The 19,281-nt window shown below is 39.7% G+C and overlaps 1 protein-coding gene across 1 annotated transcript in view; it reads left to right on the top strand.

The window, feature by feature from the left end:
* The window catches only part of NLRP14 (NLR family pyrin domain containing 14), a 40,467-nt gene that overhangs the window by 11,291 nt on the left and 9,895 nt on the right, over nucleotides 1-19,281 (top strand). The window contains exons 5-9 of the mRNA XM_086678081.1: nucleotides 1,098-1,265; nucleotides 11,767-11,937; nucleotides 12,331-12,501; nucleotides 14,288-14,458; nucleotides 16,347-16,517. Coding sequence (XP_086534207.1) covers nucleotides 1,098-1,265; nucleotides 11,767-11,937; nucleotides 12,331-12,501; nucleotides 14,288-14,458; nucleotides 16,347-16,517 — 852 coding nt within the window. The remainder of the gene's footprint in view (nucleotides 1-1,097; nucleotides 1,266-11,766; nucleotides 11,938-12,330; nucleotides 12,502-14,287; nucleotides 14,459-16,346; nucleotides 16,518-19,281) is intronic.

The following is a 19,281-nucleotide window of genomic DNA, read 5'->3' as shown; positions in this document are numbered from 1 at the left end:
GAGGTAGTCAACTGCATAGATGTCATGATTAAGGGGTTCCTGGAAATCCTTTTCATTCACCCCCAGGCATCTCCCCTACATTTTCCTTTTACTGAAAGTCACCAATCTAAAGCCCTGAAATTGCTACTGCCTTCTCTGGGGTTAAGTGGCTCCCCCTCTTTTACAGTGCAAGGGTCTCTTAGGGGGTGACACCATGAAAGTAGCTCTTAGTCTTTCTCACCTCAATGTGGTCTTACTTCCTCAAGTCCTTTTTCCTTAACACATGAAATTGTACTTCCAATTTATATTTAGTGAGTGCATTAGGCACTTTTACTGGATGATGATGGTTAATGCTGTAAACAGGTGAAAGTTTTATTTTCCTGTGCTTGGCTAGAAGGGGGGTGAGGGTAAAGGTTAGGTGGTTAATGAAAGGGAGGAGAGGTGATGTTACACAGGGATGTTTTGAACAGTTAGTGAGCAGTGTAAGCATATTAGGCATTTGGGACTACCAGAGACACTTACAGAAGAATCAGATATAGCTAACAGTGACTGAATAGCAGATAATAGCTAGGAAGAAAAAGGGGCATATTTAACTTCCTCCCATATTTAGCTTTGGGCTGTCTCTGTACACTTAAAGTCCACAAGATGACAGCGTCTTTTGCAGTGATATGTTTTGTTAATGTTGCACATCAAACAGTTGATATTAATTATGAACTCACCTGGGGTTATTTAAAGGATTAAATGTGAATTAATGCTGTAATGAAGTATTTGGAATATTCCCCATTATTTTTGGTAGTCATTCCTAGGATTAAGAGTTCAAAACCTCCTCTTCTGCTTTTCCTGATGTTATTACCTTCTTTTCCTTCAAGGTCAAAAAAAAGTTGAGGATATCAGTTGTCAGGATGTAATGGCTATCTAAGTAGTAACCCAATTATTTTTCTAAGCAACATTCTGAAACTCAGATTTCTGAGAAATCGTGAAATCTGAGAAATCCACAGTAAAATAAGAAACGGCAGGAATATTTAGTTATCTAAGAGTTGGTTTTGAAAAGAAAGTGAGTGCTATAACCAGGATACGAATAATTTTGTAATTCCCCCCTGCCTATTTTTATTCTGAAGGATGAGATTTCTTTCTTTCCCTGATGGTTGTCGGGATATTGCTAGTTCCTTGACTCACAACCAGAATCTGATGCATCTCGACCTGAAAGGGAGTGATGTAGGGGACAATGGAGTAAAGTCCTTGTGTGAAGCCTTGAAAAACCCAGAGTGTAAACTACAGAATCTGAGGTAAGTTGTGAGGTTTTTTTTTTGTTATAACTGAGACTTTTGTCTGTCCAAACAGACTTTACAGCTTGGATTTACTATTCATAGGGCCAGCTTAAATCTATTTTCATGATATAGAATGGCAGGAATCCCCAGATTCAGGGTGATTTTCTCCTGACAGGACTTTTAATTGCTTCCATCCCCCCCACTAAAGACCCCTCATTGTATGGTTCCATGTCAACATTTCCTAAATTAAAAAAAAAAAAAAACAGACCCAGAATTTAAAATTATTTATATTTAAGTGCAGCCATATGTGTATTTATTGTATCTTTGAACGCTTACAGAAAAGAATGTACTAATGCTAACTGGGGCCAGTGTTAAACAGGCTCAGTTTTACTTAAGTTTTGATAACAAATCACCCTCCCCTTATAATTGCAACTCGGTGACCAGTACAGAAAGCTGAGGAAGAAGAGCACAGTGACTGTCAACTGTCAAGGTGTTTGTTCATTCTCACACACTGTGGATCCTAGTGCTGGGTCTGATTTTCTCTGAAAGTGAGAGGGTTGGCAATCCTACTAGGTCCCCACATTTGTGTGACTGGTTTCAAGGGAGATACTATTTTCCAGTGAAGGGTTTTTAATTCAGTTTTTGACAAAATAAAACCAAACCAGAGCAAAATAAAAAATCATTGCAATAAATTTTACCTTAGAAGTTTTTATCCCTGGACTCATTTGAGGGGTGGGGTGGGGTGGGGAAATAAGGCAGAACCTTGATGCATGAAAGGCCAGGATAGGCCTGTATTTGTTAGAAGCAAATTATAATCTATATGTAGAAATCACAAGTAAAATGTGGAACAAGACCTTCTTTTTGACCATAGGCAGGTGAACTATATTAACATTGGGAATTCTTAAGTCTCCCCAGTTTTTGTAGGATGAAATTTACTTGTAGCATATCCAGAAAGTTGTTGGATGCTTCTTGAACATGGGTTGAGTTCAATTGTCGGCAGGCCAGGTTGGGGGTTATTAGTATTACCATCTGTGAAGTAGTTTTAGGACATGGTGAGGAATTTTCAGTAACCTGCAGCTTCTAGTATGGAACCCAAGTGAGAAGTAGGTCATTGGTTCTTCTGTCTACAAGTGAAACATGTTAGTAGCAAAAAGCTGTTAATGGAAGGAAAGATGTTTTCTTACAGTGGGAGCCATGGGTCCAAGACAAAAATGCCTTGGCCCTTGACAGAGCAGCAGGACTGGGGTAAGATCTTTTTCATCAGCTGAGATTTGAACAATGTTTTCCACTGATAAGCCTTAAGGTAGACCCAGTTACTAGGCTTTTAAATAGGAAACCATCTGTCTGTGTCAACTAGTGGGGCTCCTTATATCAGTAAATAAAATGTTTTGGTGGCAGAAGTCACCAGAGCTTTGTAATAATTGAGCACTGCCTTACGTAGGATTGGATGCTCTCCCATAGTGGGTAACTCCTGGAAGTAATCGATAGTCTTATAGACTTCGTATTAACGCTCTGGAGAAAGTTTCAATTTTACGTTTACTTTAGACCTCATGTCCTAACAGCTGTGGACAGTTGACTGGCTACGGTAGTCTGGTTTAAGCATAGTTCATGCTGAGCTTAACATTGTCAAATTGCATTTTGCTGTTTTACTATTCCCACTGATTCTAGTTGATGTGAGCAGTGAAAGCATTGATAAATCAGTAGACCTCTGCCAGGCTGCCTCACAGAAGATCCCCAATTAGTGTAGGAACTTGGCAAATATAAAGTATTTAAGAAAACTTTAGGGGCGCCTGGGTGGCACAGTCGGTTAAGCGTCCGACTTCAGCCAGGTCACGATCTCGCGGTCCGTGAGTTCGAGCCCCGCGTCAGGCTCTGGGCTGACGGCTCAGAGCCTGGAGCCTGTTTCCGATTCTGTGTCTCCCTCTCTCTCCGCCCCTCCCCCGTTCATGCTCTGTCTCTCTCTGTCCCAAAAATAAATAAAAACGTTGAAAAGAAAAAAAAAAAAATTAAAAAAAAAAAAAGAAAAATAAAAGAAAAAAGAAAACTTTAAATTCCTGAGAGACTCCTGTCAGCCCTTATATGTGAGCGTACTGGTGGAAAGGTACATACAATCACTAATTTCATGTGAAGATTTCACTCTACTGTGTACTAAAGGTTCCCCTCCAGAAGGGGGAGAAGTATCTACTCTCCTTGTCCTGATAATTTTTTCCACATTGTGGGCCTGATGATAGGGTAGTTCTTAAAGTATGTTGAGCAAATAAGGGGAAAAACAAAAACCTTGGGCAAACTAATAATGCCTCATTGTGCCCAGAATCCTTTCTTATTTTGCCTGTGCTGTGCAATTGGGGGTTAATAGCAAGGTGAGGGAGCAGTTGATTCCACCAAACAGCCACATGAAGAGTACCAAAACAGTATTAACGTAAAACACTCCCTACATCTTCAAAGATTTTGAATTAGAGAATATTCCAGAAGGGTACCATCTAAAACAGTTGCAAGAACAAACTGATTAGTTGATCAAGATAAGAGGAAGATGGGGCACCCAGGTGGCTCAGTCAGTTAAGCGTGTGACTCTTGACTTCAGCTCAGGTCAAGTTTGTGAGTATGAGCCCCACTTCGGGATTGGGATTCTGTCTCCCGCTCTCTGTCCCTCCCCTGCTTGTTCTCTCTCTCTCTCAAATTAAAAAAACAAAACAAAACAAAACAAAAAAACAACAAAGAACTTTAAAACAAAACAGATAAAAGGAAGGTGCCTGGGAATAACAACCACAGCCTTGACTGTATTATTAACTAGAATAAAATAGTTTATAAGATGTAGATAGCATATGGACCAGTGGAAAATTTTTGCTTTTCCGGGAGTTTAGAATCGTTCTAGTGTATTATAATTGTTGACAACCATAAAGAGTTCAAAAGTGTAATGGGTCCTCATAAATATGAAAAGACTTTGGAAAAGTGAGAGTGTATATACTTTGAAATCAGAATTTTTGCCACCTGCACAGATGACCCAGCAGGCAGAGACTTGAGTTGGAAACTGAACTATTAGTCCTGTTTTCTCTATTACAAAAACGTCTGTTTTAGTCATTAACTTTCATAAACCCTGATATATATCCATAGCCTCATAATCATACCAAACAAGTGCTTTTTTTTTTTTTAAGTTTATTTTTGAGAGAGAGCATGCTGAAGGGGCGGAGAGAGAATCACAAGCAGGCTCTGCACCATCAGCACAGAGCCTGATGCAGGGCTTAAAGTCATGAACCATGAGATCATGACCTGGCCAAAATGGAGAGTTGGATGTTTAACTGAATGAGCTACCTGGGCACCCCCCAAACAGGGTTTTAAATGAAACGTAATTTAAAGATTTAAGCCCTAAGTTCAAACATAAATAGGAATATAAGACAATAATTGATTTTGCCATCTTAATTTGAATAATATGAAGAATAAACTGTAACAAATTGGTAAGAAAGTAATTTATGTTCTTGTTTTGAAGTTCAGCATTTTTAGAAATTTTTAGATAAATAACTAATTTCTAAAATATTCTATTAATCTAAGTTTCCAAAATCAGTAAATTTGGAAACTATATTTAAGTCAACATTAAAGATAGTATAACCACTGCTAAGAATATTGTAACACAGTACACCTCAAAAGTTGATTCAAAAAGCATAATATCTGCAATATTGTCTGATTCCAAGATTTGTAAGATTCCAGTTTATAAATATGTTGGTCATTTATGCAACTCATTTTAATTATGTACTGATATTTATATTTATATGCTTTTAAATATTAATATAAATAATATTTAACCTACAGGGGAAATGTGAGAGATTTAGAAAGTTCTTTAAGATATTTTTTTTTTTTTTTGGTTAGGGGCGCCTGGGTGGCTCATTTGCTTAAGTGTCCGACTCTTGATTTCAGCTCAGGTAATGTACTCATGGTCCATGGGTTCGAGCGCCATATCTGGGCTCTGTACTGACAGCGTGGAGCCTGCTTCGGATTCTGTCTATCCTCTCTGTCCCACCCCTGTTTGTGCTATCTCAAAATAAATAAATTAACTTAAAAAAATTAGTAAATAATAAAGACTTTTTTGTTAAAGAAATACAAAGCCATATGTGATCTTAAATCTATGTTTGCATTTTTATTTCTCACTGTGGTAAATTCAGGAATGAGTCCCAAAACCATCTTTTAAGTTTCAAGTTACAGAACAAATTAAGTTAATCTAATGATTTAGCTTGATTTGTAATAGGTCCATGAAGCCTATCTTGTTCATCCAAAGACCTTCTCTTGCAATGAACAATTTCTGCAACCATATCCCTTTAGAAACAACTCTTCTGCCGTTTCTCAATTTCTCATGCCTGTCAGAAAAATAGGGGTGCTTGGGTGGCTCAGTTGGTTAAGCATCCAAATCTTGATTTTTGGCTCAGGTCAGGTTTTTGGTTAGTGAGATGAAGCCCCGTGTGGGGCTCCATGCTTTCAGCGCAGAGATTGGGATATTGTCTTCTCCCTCTCTCTCTGCCCCTCCCCCGCTCAGACAGGGAGCTTGTGCACATGCCTTCTCGCTCTTAAAATAAATACAGTAAAAAAAAAAAAAAAAAAAAAGAATCTCGCATTCAAATAAAAAGTTACAAAATTCTCGGGCAGCCTAGAGACCACATAGCAGGCATTTTCACAAAAGAACGTTCACATAGCTGTTCTGAGGTCCTGGAGGGTTCATCCTCCAGGGCAGCAGACCCTTCTAACTGAGGAAGGGCCACTTTCTCTTGAGCAATGCCTCTTGAGTGGCAATTTTCTAATCCTGTGCTGCCAGAAGCACAAAAGAGCTTATTCCACTGAGCCTCAGCTCCTAGAGAAAACTGGCATCATGCATCAGATAAAGTCCTACCCTGACTGTGTCTCACACCAGGAGATGCTTATTCTTGACACGTGGATTCCTTCTGAGTGAGCTGCATCAAGGACCACCTAATGGACCTGTACCCAGTCACAGCTGGTCAGAGCCACAGACTGCAATCAATGAGAACAAAAACAATGAGAACAAGTTTATAATTTGCTTGCTTTTTAAAATTTATATCCAGGGGCGCCTGGGTGGCTCGGTCAGTTAAGCGTCTGACTTCGGCTCAGGTCATGATCTCACGGCCCGTGAGTTCGAGCCCCGCGTCGGGCTCTGTGCTGACGGCTCAGAGCCTGGAGCCTGTTTCAGATTCTGTGTCTCCCTCTCTCTCTGCCCCTCCCCTGTTCATGCTCTGTCTCTCTCTGTCTCAAAAAAAATAAATAAATAAACGTTAAAAAAAAATGGAATTAATAAAATTTATATCCAAGCTGGTTAACATATATTGTAATAATGATTTTAGGAGTAGAATTTAGTGATTCATCACTTACATGTAACATCCAGTGCTCATTACAAGTGCCCTCCTTAATGCCATTGCCCATTTAGCCCATCCCCCACCCAGCACCCCTCCAGCAACCCTCATTTTCTTTGTGCTTAAGAGTCTCTTATGGTTTGTCTCCCTTTGTTTTTATCTTAATTTTGCTTCCCTTCCCCTGTGTTCATCTGTTTCTTAAATCCTACATATAAGTGAAATCATATAATATTTGTCTTTCTCTGACTTATTTTGCTTAGCGTAATGCACTCTAGTTCCATCCACGTTGTTGCATATGGCAAGATTTCATTCTTTTTGATCACCAAGTAATACTCCATTGTATATACATACCACATCTTATTTATCCATTCGTCAGTCAGTGGATATTTGGGTTCTTTCCATATTTTGGCTATTGTTAATAGTGCTTCTATAAACATTGGGGTGCGGGTGCCCCTGTGAGTCAACTTTTTTGAATCCTTTGGATAAATACCTAGTAGTGCTATTACTGGGTCATAGGGTAGTTCTATTTTTAATTTTTTGAGGAACCTCCATGCTGTTTTCCAGAGTGGCTGCACCAGTTTACGTTCCCACCAGCAGTGCAAAAGAGTTTCTCCGCATCCTCACCAAATCTATTGTTGCCTGAGTTGTTAATGTTAGCCATTCTGACTGGTATGAGGTAGTATCTCATTGTGGTTTTGATTTGTATTTCCCTGATGATGAGTGGTGTTAAGCATGTTTTCATGTGTCTGTTAGCTATCTAGACGTCTTCTTTGGAAAAGTGTCTATTCATGTCTTTTGCCCATTTCTTCACTGGATTATTTGTTTTTTGGGTGTGGAGTTTGATAAGTTCTTTATAGATTTTGGATACTAACCCTTTATCTGATACGGCATTTGCAAATATCTTCTCCCATTCTGTTGGTTGCCTTTTAGTTTTGCTGATGGTTTCCTTTGCTGTGCAGAAACTTTTTATCTTGATGAGGTCCCAATAGTTCGTTTTTGCTTTTGTTTACCTTGCCTCCAGAGACACGTCAAGTAATAAGTTGCTGCAGCTGAAGTCAAAGAGGTTATTGCCTGTTTTCTCCTCTAGGATTTTGATGGCTTCCTATCTTATGTTTAGGTCTTTCATCCATTTTGAGTTTATTTTTGTGTATGGTGTAAGAAAGTGGTTCAGGTTCATTCTTCTGCATGTTGCTGTCCAGTTTTCCCGGTACCAATGGCTGAAGAGACTGCCTTTTTTTTCCATTGGATATTCTTTCCTGCTTTGTCAAAAATTAGCTGGCCATACATTTGTGGGTCCATTTCTGGATTCTCTGTTCTGTTCCATTGATAAAAGTATCTGTTTTTGTGCCAGTACCATACTGCCTTGATGATTACAGATCTGTAACAAATATTAAAAATTATAATTTGCTTGGAAATTTTCAGTCAAGGGCCTCCTTGTAGGGGCACTATAGAGAGAGAGAGTTGGGTCAGTTCCCCACCAGAACCCAAATGCAAGTTAATGTGTCTCCTCTGTTTCACTGGCCCATATGTAGGGGTTAGCTTAGAGCCACCGTCGTCGTGGGCTCAGCTTTTGATTGAATTACTGGTGATTGATGTTTTGTATTAACATAACTGAGACAAGACCTTCAAACTCTCAAAAACAAGAGACCAGAGTTACATTTTTTTATTTCCTTATGCATGTGAGAGAGGAGGAGAGCCTTGATGATCTTTCTGATTTGACACAATCTGTTCCATGTTTGTAACATTTAGAAATTCAGAAGTAGCAATTTGAATATTACAGGAGTGACACATTATTAAATAAGACACTTGGTCAAAATTATAGACTTACTAGAACTTAAGGGTTGTTTTCACAAGACACAGTAGCAATTTCTAAAGTCCACATGTCTTCTTATAAGACTTCTTTTTTACAATAAAATATTTTCAGACTTGTAATACCATCTGCTTTTCTTTGTAGCTATAAGGGAAAGAGGGAACATTTTCTTATGAGGCTGAGATTTCATTTGTCAGGAATTAGGAAGTCCATAGCTGAAATTCCCTTAGTGCTAAGGGAAAAGAAGAAAGCTTGAGAAGCTCAAACTTGTAATATGGAAAGGATAAGAGCGAAACAGATCATGAACAAAAGAATGTGAGCCGTGTAATATTTACATCCCCAGCTGAAAACCTTTTTTTAGTGTTTACCGTTTCTGTTCTTTGCTTCCTGAATGCATTACATTGTGTTTCATTTTTGATCTATGTGTATGTGTGTCTGGAAATTTGCAAGTAGGATATTGCCTGTTTTTATTGGATTATTATCACCCTTCAGGGTTTTTCCCTCCAAATGTGTTTGAATTACCAAATTTAAAAGGATTAAAGCATTTAAAATACCCTTATGTAAGGCATTGCATTTAATGTACCTCTGTCATACAATTTCCAGCATGTTAATTTAATCAGGATTATGGGGGCTACACATTTTACATTTTGAACTCTTTCGGAACTTTTCTGACTTTTTGTCATGGCGATGCACATGAATACAACAATTATTCAAATTTAATTTTATATACTTTTTATCAATGTATATGTGTATTTGTTAAACTTTCATTTCTTACTGTATAAAATCTTACATTTCATTCATTGCATTATTGGCCGTATAATTTTAAAGTACCATTTTCATGAAATGTATATGAATGATATATTTTAGGACTTCATTTATATCCCTCAATTGCCCTTACAGATGATTAACTTCTTGTTTATTTATAAAGTTTATTTATTTTGAGAGAGAGAGAGAGCAGGGTAGGGGCAGAGAGAGAGAGAGAAAAAGAGGATCCCAAGCATGTTCCACGCTGTCAGTGCACAGCCCATGTGGGGTGGAACTCACAAACCATGAGATCATGATCTGAGCCGAAATCAGACACGTAACCAACTGAGCCACCCTGGAATCCTGATGATTGACCTCTTACCTGGGTCTGAGGGCTCTATTTTCCTTCTTAGCACTTTGACTTTGGTACATTGCTCTGCAGCATTTGGTGTTCTAAAGTCTGAGGATAACCTGACCCTTGAACCCCTCACCTTCCTGCCCACCTTCCTGGTTCATACGTGTTAGTTTTCTCTCATTGGTGTTGTCCAGGTAGTTTTCCTTACTTTGGCATGAAAGTACCGTTTGATCTGCTAGCAACCTTTTTTTCTGCCCAGGAATTCTTTCTTTCAATTGGATTTTTAAAAATGGGTTTGTTTCTCTTGCTCTCTTTCTTCAAGAGCATCTCATAGTCATTGGTTGTAGCTCCTTTCCTATATAACTCTTACTTACTTTTTGTCACTTTAATCTTTTTTCATCCTTCCTCCTTGAGGAGTTTCTCACATATTTTCACTGCTTTTGTTCTTTATTGCTTCAAATATGGATTCCAGTTTTCTCCTGTTTTTAAACTCGTTGGACTCTTTATCTTAAACTCGCTCCCTTTCTCAGTGTTACCTCTTCTTAGGATGTGCTCTTGTTCAGAGAATGTGCACCTTATACATTTAAGATGTAAAGCAAGCTTTTCTAAACATTTTCTTCTGTTTCCCCATTTTCTGTTTTTCATACATGTACATATTTTCTGTCCTTTAGTTAAACTTTAACATTTTATCCACAGGCCCCATAATATTAGAATCTTCGTCTGCTAGAAGAGCTGGAACCCAGTGTATGACGCTTCCCTTGTTTCTCTAACTGCCTGCTTGGCTGTTGCTGTAATACCCTTTTGTATCACCCTGTTCAGCCGTAACAAATACCACAGACTGGGTGGTTTAAACAAAGGAAATTTATTTGTCACAGTTTTGGAGCCTGGAAGTTGAAGATCAGGGTGCCGGCAGGGTATGTTTCTGATGAGGCTTCGCTCCTAGGCTTGTAGAGAGCCGCCTTCTCCTGGTGCCTTCATGTGCCTCTTTCATGCGTGTGCAGTCCTGGTACCTCTTCCCTTCTTATAAGGGCACCGGTCCTTTCGGATTCGGGGTCCCCTCTTAAGACCTCATATAACCTTAATTACTTCCTTAAAGGCCTTGCCCCAAATATAGTCACACTGCAGGCATGGGCTTCAACATCTGAATTTTGGGGAACACAGTTCAGTCCATAACACCTTTTCAGGGCAAGTTGAGGTTTCCAGCCTTAGGTGATCCACTGAGGTCTAATTCTGGATTGAGGAGGGAGCTTCTCTTGTTCTTACCTATATACACCCTTATTCTGATGAAGACAAACAATTCCTGAGGGACTGGGTTGATAAGTGCTTGATTCAAAGGAGTAACTACAGTGACTCCCAAGTTCCCGGAACACTGGTGTCACCTTCCTCGTCTTACGAAGACCTGGTACCAGGCCCAGGCTTCTCCAAGCACAGGCTGTCTGTAAATAGGAGTCTCTACAAATATGGTCTCTTCATGTACTTCTTCCTTTCTTCTTTTGGTTCCCTTCTTCTTTTGCTTTATTTTTAGAGACTGTTTTATTTCTGATTTACTTTTTATTTAAAAAATTTTTTTTTTTAATCTTTATTTATTTTTGAGAGACAGAGTGAGAGTGGGGGCAGGACAGAGAGAGACACTGAATCTGAAGCAGGCTCCAGGCTCCAAGCTGTCAGCACGGAACCTGACTCAGGACTTGAACTCATGAACTGTGAGATTATGACCTGAGCCGAAGTCAGAGTCTTAACCAACTGAGCCACCCAGGCGCCCCTATTTCTGATTTACTCCTAGTTTTTACTCTTAAGGACTGGGTTCCTCAGAAAACATGGATTGACTCCCATGAATAGGTGAGTTCTTGGTAGACAGCTGTGGGAATCACAGCTTTTCATCCTGACTTCCTGCCCCATGTTTTTCAGAAGTCAGAGTGCAAGGACTCTACACCCTTCAGTCCACCTTCTTCCATGTTGTAGTTGGAGGAAATTCCTCCTAGAGAGAAAAAAAAAAAGTATCATATAAAAGTACTTCTTTAGGACTTCCATACATATTTTCATAGGGAATTGGGGAGATGGGGATGGAAAAGACAAGCTTTCTGCTCTCCCTAGCTCCCTAGAAGATCCTTGTGCTTTAGCTAAATAACTCATTGCAAGTAGGGAAGCTGGTTTTCAGAAGGGGTCACAAAGTCTGGGAGCCCACACAATCTGGCTGGGTGAGTGGTGGTCATAACTCTTCTCTGAGGAGGGTCATCTCTGGTTTCCTGTGTTGTTTTTCAGCTTGGAATCCTGCGATCTAACTACAGTTTGTTGTCTAAATATCTCTAAGGCTCTCCTTAGAAGCCGGAGCCTGGTATTTCTCAATCTGTCGACCAATCACCTATTAGATGACGGAGTCAAGCTGTTGTGTGAGGCCTTAGGACATCCCAAGTGTCACCTAGAGAGACTGTCGTGAGTCTTGCTGGTTTGTTTTCCCTGCAGTCCTTTTGGGCAGTCTTGTGTGACTTAGTTAAGAGCTGTATGGGCAAACTGTTTGGGTCTGGACACCACTTGGCTCATTTGTCAATCCTTGATGAGCTCTACATGAAGTCCTCTTTTGCTTTCTCTCTCATTAGACTTTTAACTGCTGCTTTTCTTCATGAATGCTTATTTTTATTACTATTTTCCTCCTCCTCTCCCTTGTATGTAGCTGCAAGGGCATTTGTAATTTTAGTAGGTTTGAAAGGTTGATTCTATAGTAGAGATATAAGGACTGTAAGTACCAGCTAGTGTCCCTGAGAAGAGGATGAGAAACATGAACTTTGGGATTTGACTGGTCCCTTCCCAACTGTGTTTCTCCTTCAGCTTAGAAAGCTGTGGCCTCACAGTAGCTGGTTGTGAGGATCTTTCTTTGGCTCTCATCAGCAACAAAAGGTTGACACATTTGTGCTTGGCAGACAACATCTTGGGAGATGATGGAGTAAAGCTTGTGAGTGATGCCTTGAAACATCCACAGTGCAATCTCCAGAGCCTTGTGTAAGTGAGCACTAGTTTTCATCCTGCTGATGTATACATTTTGAAATATATTTTAGAAGGGACAGTGTTATAAATACAATCTGTCCCTTGCATTTTCCCTACTGTTATCAATAATGATAATGCAGATGATGAGGATGATGGTATTAATGATTGCCATTTGTTGTGTCCTTACTCTGTGCTGGGCCCTGTGCTAAATTTATTTAATCTGCACAAATGTACCTGTTGGTGTCAAATTGGCCACTGAGTTCTCAGCCCCAGGTGAGAAATGTGAGGCTTAGAAAGATTATATAGTTTGCCTCATGTTCATGAGAACATGGTGGATTCAGGACTAAAGTCTGCCTGTCCAACTCCATATTCTGGGTCTAGAACAGGTAAATGTATATGAACACCACTAAACAGGAATGTAGCATCCCATGGTATGGCTGGATCACAGTGTGATTATTCTGTTCATTGCCCTTAGATGAATTCCCAGATGTGGAATTGATGAGCCAAAATTTTTATTTTGTCAGACGTGGTTACATTTTCTCCAATAGATTGTTCATAATTCCTTGGCAATCTAGAAGCCTGCATTTTAACATCCTCATCGAGTATCTACTGGTTGTTTTTTTTATCAGTATTGATTAGATAATTGAAAATAACTTTAAAAATGATTTGATGTTGAGGGGCGCCTTGCTGCTTCAGCTGGTAGAGCATGTGACTCTTGATCTTGGGGTCATGAGTTCAAGCCCCACCTTGGGCATGGAGCCTTCTTAAAAAAATAATAAAATAAATAAATAAAAATAATTTAATGTTGAGCATCTTTTCAAATGTTTTTGGCCTTTAATATTCTAGGAATTGCCTCTTCATAGGCTCCATTTTCCTCTGGATGTTTTCTGTTATATATGTTATGGTTATTAATATGACATACATTATAGCCATTATTTTTTCTGTTTTGCAAATAATTTACCTAGCATGTTTCTGTATGTTTTCTTGTGGCCATTTTTAGAATACAGAAGTTTAAAATTCTTGTGAAGTCACATTATCTTCCTCCTCATGACTTTTAGAAGTTTTGTCATAATTGGAAATACCTTTATTTAAAAAACCCTACTTATGTCTATTCTTTATGGTTTAATTTTTAACATGTAAGTGTTAAATTATTCCTACTTTGTTATAAGGCTTAAAACTTATTTTCTCCCATATGTCAGGTCTGCTTTCCCAAATGACTTATAGTATAATAGATCTTTTCCCTACTGATTGGAAATGCCACTTTTATTATGTAAAAAAGTACTTTATTATGATTACTCCCCTTCTATTCCATATGCCTACTCCTCTCCATGTAGCTGCTTTTGCAATTAGGTACTGTATTTATGCACAGTGTGAAGAGGTTAACATTCATTTATAGTAAAGAAGAATTCTGGGGGCGTCTGGGTGGCTCAGTCAGTTGGGCATCTGAGTCGGTTTCAGCTCAGGTCATGATCTCACAGTTCATGAGGTTGAGCCCTGTATCAGGCTCTGCACTGACAGCATGGAGCCTGCTTGAGATTCTCTCTCTCTCTTTCAAAATAAATTTTAAAATCTAGCATTTGAAAAGAAAAATTCTGAAGAACATGGATATCTCAAGTGAATATTCTGAAGGATATTCTGAAGAATATCCCAAGTGAGACAGGCAAAGAAGTAATGAGGGAGAGGGTATTTGATCTGAGATGAGTGTTGGCAAGTAGGTGAGGGAGCACAGGATGAAACCTTTGCAAAATCTCTGGGCAGTAAAGCAGTGATTCCATGTGTCCTCATACTGTCCTTCCTATAGGCTGAGGCGTTGCCACTTCACCTCACTGAGCGGTCAACATCTCTCCTCTTCTCTCCTACGCAACAAGAGCCTGACACATCTGGATCTGGGGTCCAACTGGCTACAAGATGATGGAGTAAAGCTTCTGTGCGATGTCTTTCGGCATCCCAGCTGTAACCTTCAGGACCTGGGGTAGGTTTTTTGTGACCTGACCTTCCATGCTTTAACAGATGAGTAAAGAAGGGCTGAGCTGAGTATCTGTCAGAGAAAAGAATACACAGCTGATTCTCTCTCTCTCCTCCTGCTGGAGACAAGCTGAGGAAGTATGCTCATCAGGTTTTTCTTAGTTACTACAGTAATTGTAATCAACCTGTTGTACCTCACTGAGTCTACTGTGTGTCCTCTGCTCTACATCCCTGAAGCAGAAACTGTGCTCCACTAGTTTTTCTTTCTTCAATTCATGTTTATAATTAGGTCAACTTTTAAACTGGGAAGGGAATTTTAAAAAATATCCAATAATCCAGTCATTCTGTTGTTGTTGTTTATTTAAATGTTTTTATTTATTTTGAAAGCAAGAGAGTGAGAGCAGGGGAGGGGCGGGGGGGGGAGGGTGAATCTCAAGCAGGCTCCACACTGTCAGCACAGAGCGTGACACGAGGCTCAATCCCATGACCCTAGGATCATGACCTGAGCTGAAATCAAGAGTCAGACACTCAACTGACTGAGCCACCCTGGTGCCCCATATCTCTACCTTCTTTAGGAAAATATATATGATCTAATTCTCTGAAGTTTCCTTGACTATTATTCAACTAGAAGGCAAAATTTTACTTCATGGAAATTATGTTTAAACCCAATACCTTTTATTTCAGCCACAATTTCTATAATTTCTAAGTGACCTACATACACAAGATGTTTGGTTAGTCCACTTTCTCTCCTTAGCTTTGCTATAAACAGACAAATTTGTGCTTTCGTAGCTACCTTCATAGCTTCTATGCAGGCCATGCCAGTTCTCTCCACCAAAATTTACAACAAATATAAAATACATTCTGAGGGCATTAAAGATTATTACTAAGGTGATGCTCTTGCCTCTGGTAACTTACAAAATGCTGATGGCAGGGAAATGAATATACAGCCAATCATAATATATCCCATTTGTCATAAAGATATGACAGGGATGCCTGGGTGGCTCAGTCATTTAAGCATCTTCACTCTTGATCTTGGCTCAGGTCATGATCTCATGGTTCATGAGTTCAAGCCCTGTGTCAGGCTATACATGGTCAGTGCAGAGCCTGCTTGGGATTCTCTCTCTCTCCCTCTCTCTGTCCTTCCTCTGCTAGCTTGCTCTCTCTCTCAAAATAAATACATTGAAAAAAAAAAAATGACAAAAGTCCCAAGGAGCAAGGAGTGGGACAGAGGGTATTGAGTTACCTTAGCCTTGAAAGACGAAGAGGATTTTGTTGTGTGCAGATATCCTTGGCAGAAGGTAGGAAGAGCGAAAAGAAGGGGAATGAAGATAGGTGTGGTAAATTTGGAAAAAAACAAAATAAAAAACAGAAACACAGAGGTGTATGGTTGGCAAATAGGTTAGGGACAAAGTATGGAAAGAGAACGTTTGAGGCCAGGTTGTGAATGCTCTTGAATGCCCTACGAAAGACTGAAAGACATATCTTTTTATATGTAGGCTGCTTCCTCTTGGAAGGTAACACCTTAACATTTTTTTTAAAGTATTTTTATTTCAAAATTCTATTGGAAACTGAAAGCACAGAAATCTTTGGGTTCCTTGGGTAAACTTAGATCCATTTTTTAGTATTGATAGAAATGTGTTTATACCCTTGATTTGGGAAGCTTGGTGGATAACAGCCTGTTTGTGGGAGAAAGCAGTTTTACCCAATGGGGTTTTTTTTCTCATTAAGAAACCCCGTTGGTTTCTACTGATAATGTTAGACATTCCTATGTGCGTCTTGGATTGTGGATAGAAAAGAGTCAGGAAAAGGGTTTAGATACCTGGGCTTCTCTCCTAGGAATAAACTAATTAAGCCTCACAACTGAAGGTCTCACTTGTCTCTTATATTTCTTGCAGATTGATGGGCTGTGCACTCACTAGTATGTGTTGTCTGGATTTGGCTTCTGCTATTCTGAACAACCCACACCTGCAGAGCCTGGACCTTGGGAACAATGACCTGCAGGATGATGGAGTCAAAATTCTGTATGAAGCTTTGAGACATCCAAACTGCAATATTCAGAGGCTTGGGTGAGTTCAGTTTTCCATCAGAAAAGTGATACCTATTTGGTAGCTAATGTGGCCAGAAGAAATTTAGTACATGAGAGAGGATGAAGAGTAAATGGGGCTCGAAGGTAAGTTACTCTCAGAAATGAGAATCTGAATTTCAAATATATGCATCAGTGTGTATTATGTGTTGTTAGTATTAAAGCTATAGTTCACATTTCTTTCTGTTCCCTTTAGTGCCTTAGATGGGGTATGTATGAAGTAAAAGGTCCTTGCTTTAAGGTCTTTCATGTTCTGTCATCCTTCAGATATTCCGTCTTTGATTTAATTTTTCTTATTAAATTGAAGATTTTGCTAATTGTCTTCTCTCAAAAAATGCTATCTAGGCTCTTAAGGAACCTGCAATCTAATAAGGTCTTATCCTGTGTTCTGAGTACTTTTTATGTTTAATCATGTATTGTTTAGGTGTTTATTTTCTTTTTGAATCTTGAACTGATATTGACTAGTACATTCTTACATAGCATGAATTATTGACCTTTGGGTCAAGAATTTTGCTCTATGTGTGGGAAACCCAAATACTATGATATGTTTCCCTGACTCTTCCAAGAAAGTGCTATTTTACCTATGTTTCCGTTAACTATTCATATATTTTTATGACAACAATGATGATGTTGTAATGATTGGATCTGAAATTTAATTTTATCCTGCTTATAACCTAATAAGTTAGCCTATCACTGTTTCATGGATGCTGGCAGGAAACCCAGAGTCCCATTGGAGACAGAGGACTTTATTACTCCTAGCATAGCAGCATATGCACTAGTGTATGTGTGTCAGTTTTCTTTGTGCCCCAAGTCCCACAGGGTGGATATGGATAGCCCAGATGGACATCTGCACATGGAGTGGGTTGCATCCCATGGAGCTTGGGGGACTCACCACTTTATAGCAAGCACGAAGCAAGCCTGCTCTTTGCCCCAGAGGAAGACATCCCTCAAGACTGCTCACTGCACACACCCCCTAGGAAGTGGCCATGTAGAGTTGTCAGGGTCTTAAATTTTTGTCAATAAATAGGAGAGCAAAAGACTCACAGAAGAATGTCTCCCAGAAATATCTGCCCCCTTTTTCTGCACAATACAGTCTTGGTTAATTTTCACATGGATATGCCACGCTCACTAATCTCACCAACAGAGGCTGAGGCCAAATCTGCTCAATTTGTCTCCTACGCCATTTAATTAAGGCCACCATAATTAGGACTCCAAGCATGGGAGGAGGTCAGATTGCAGTATTGATTTCAACTATGTCCTCAGCATCCTGGACCGGCCAACTGAATGAGACCAAGGGAGGACCAAAAAGTCTTGTTATTCATTATAACTCGTGAAAGGGAGTTTAGGTTGACCTGCTGATCTTGGTATCATTGGCAATAAATATAGGGAACAAAATCTGGCCAAAAGTAGTCCCATACCCAATAAAGAGATATTCAGTGGTCCACACCTCCACACATAAAAAACATATAACCTGAAGGAACACAATTCACTTCAATGTGGGATGTTTTCTATTGATCTGGGTCACCATTACAGTGGTTTGGTTATGTGTCACTGAGTAGTTACAGTGTTAGACATAAATCGTATAACTCAAGGCTGCACTGGCATCAAGAGAAGCTTATGAGTTTGTAACAGACTGAAACAAGGTTTGTACTGGTTGTGTTTGTATACCCTTGACAGAGGTCCAGATCTGGGGGGCTGCCGCTGATGACATCAGGTGCAGCAGAACAGTTAGGACCTGCCGTATCCACGTGGAATTTTCTGTTTCCACGCCATGTGGACAGACTGGGCAGTGGGTCACTTTGCCAGCCATAGCTGCTACTTCAGCAGACCACATAATTTTTCCAGGCAGCTGTGTTGGGTCTAGGGAAGGAAAAGAAATAATGAATTGTTCTTCCCACTCCCAGCACCTCACAGGTTCTGAGATGTTACTTCCCCAGGTATTGGTGTGGCTGTTCTTCCCCACAGTCCTGAAATCAGTGTGTCCCATCTTAGTGCCTGTAACTTTGCCTTTTCTCCAGTCATCCCCTGCTCGTACCCAGGCTTTCAGTCCAGAGGGATCTGGCAGGAGAAAAATAAAGCATTTTTTATAATATTTCTATAAACCCATTCTGTTCTACATCTTTGCTTGTAGGGGGACTTCTCAAGCAGTATACTCAACCAAACGGTCATTATCCTCATGATCCAAAGGTGACTCCAGGTGTCTGAAGCCAAATTAAGTTTGAACCCCACAGGTCCTTTGTGGCTGGCCTGTCACCTGGAGGGTATACCAGTTAGGCCGGCCTGGAGTTGCTGTTATGGAAAGAAAAGTATCATGCCCAGGAATAATCAAGATGGAATCCTGAAATTTCAAAGGTTTTATATGACTTTCTGTCCCTTTCAACGTAATCATTACTCAGGAAGTGGCCAGACAGAGATGAACCATTTCAGGGGATAGCCATATTTAGTGACCAAATGCCCCACTATACTATGTTGACCAGGAGGTGGTAAGGGAGGTAGGGTCACAGATCTTTGTAATTTCGAAAGATCATTCCAGAGCTCAGTAATATGCCTGTGGATGGTAGGGACCATGGAATGTTCATTGAATACCTTGACTATTGGCTCATTGTTTCTTCAAAATGAGAGATCTAAGTACTGTTATCCTTGACTTTTTGTATATCTGGAAATGTCTCAGTTTTCTATGACGTTGAGTGGCAGCTTGGTTGTGTTCATATTTTGGTCATCCTTCCTCTGAGAGTTTTACAGAAAGT

Source organism: Puma concolor, chromosome D1 (genome assembly GCF_028749965.1).
Source record: "Puma concolor isolate L17-30 chromosome D1, mPumCon1.1.hap2, whole genome shotgun sequence".
NCBI lineage: Eukaryota > Metazoa > Chordata > Mammalia > Carnivora > Felidae > Puma > Puma concolor.
This window is presented reverse-complemented; position numbering and strand designations above follow the sequence as displayed.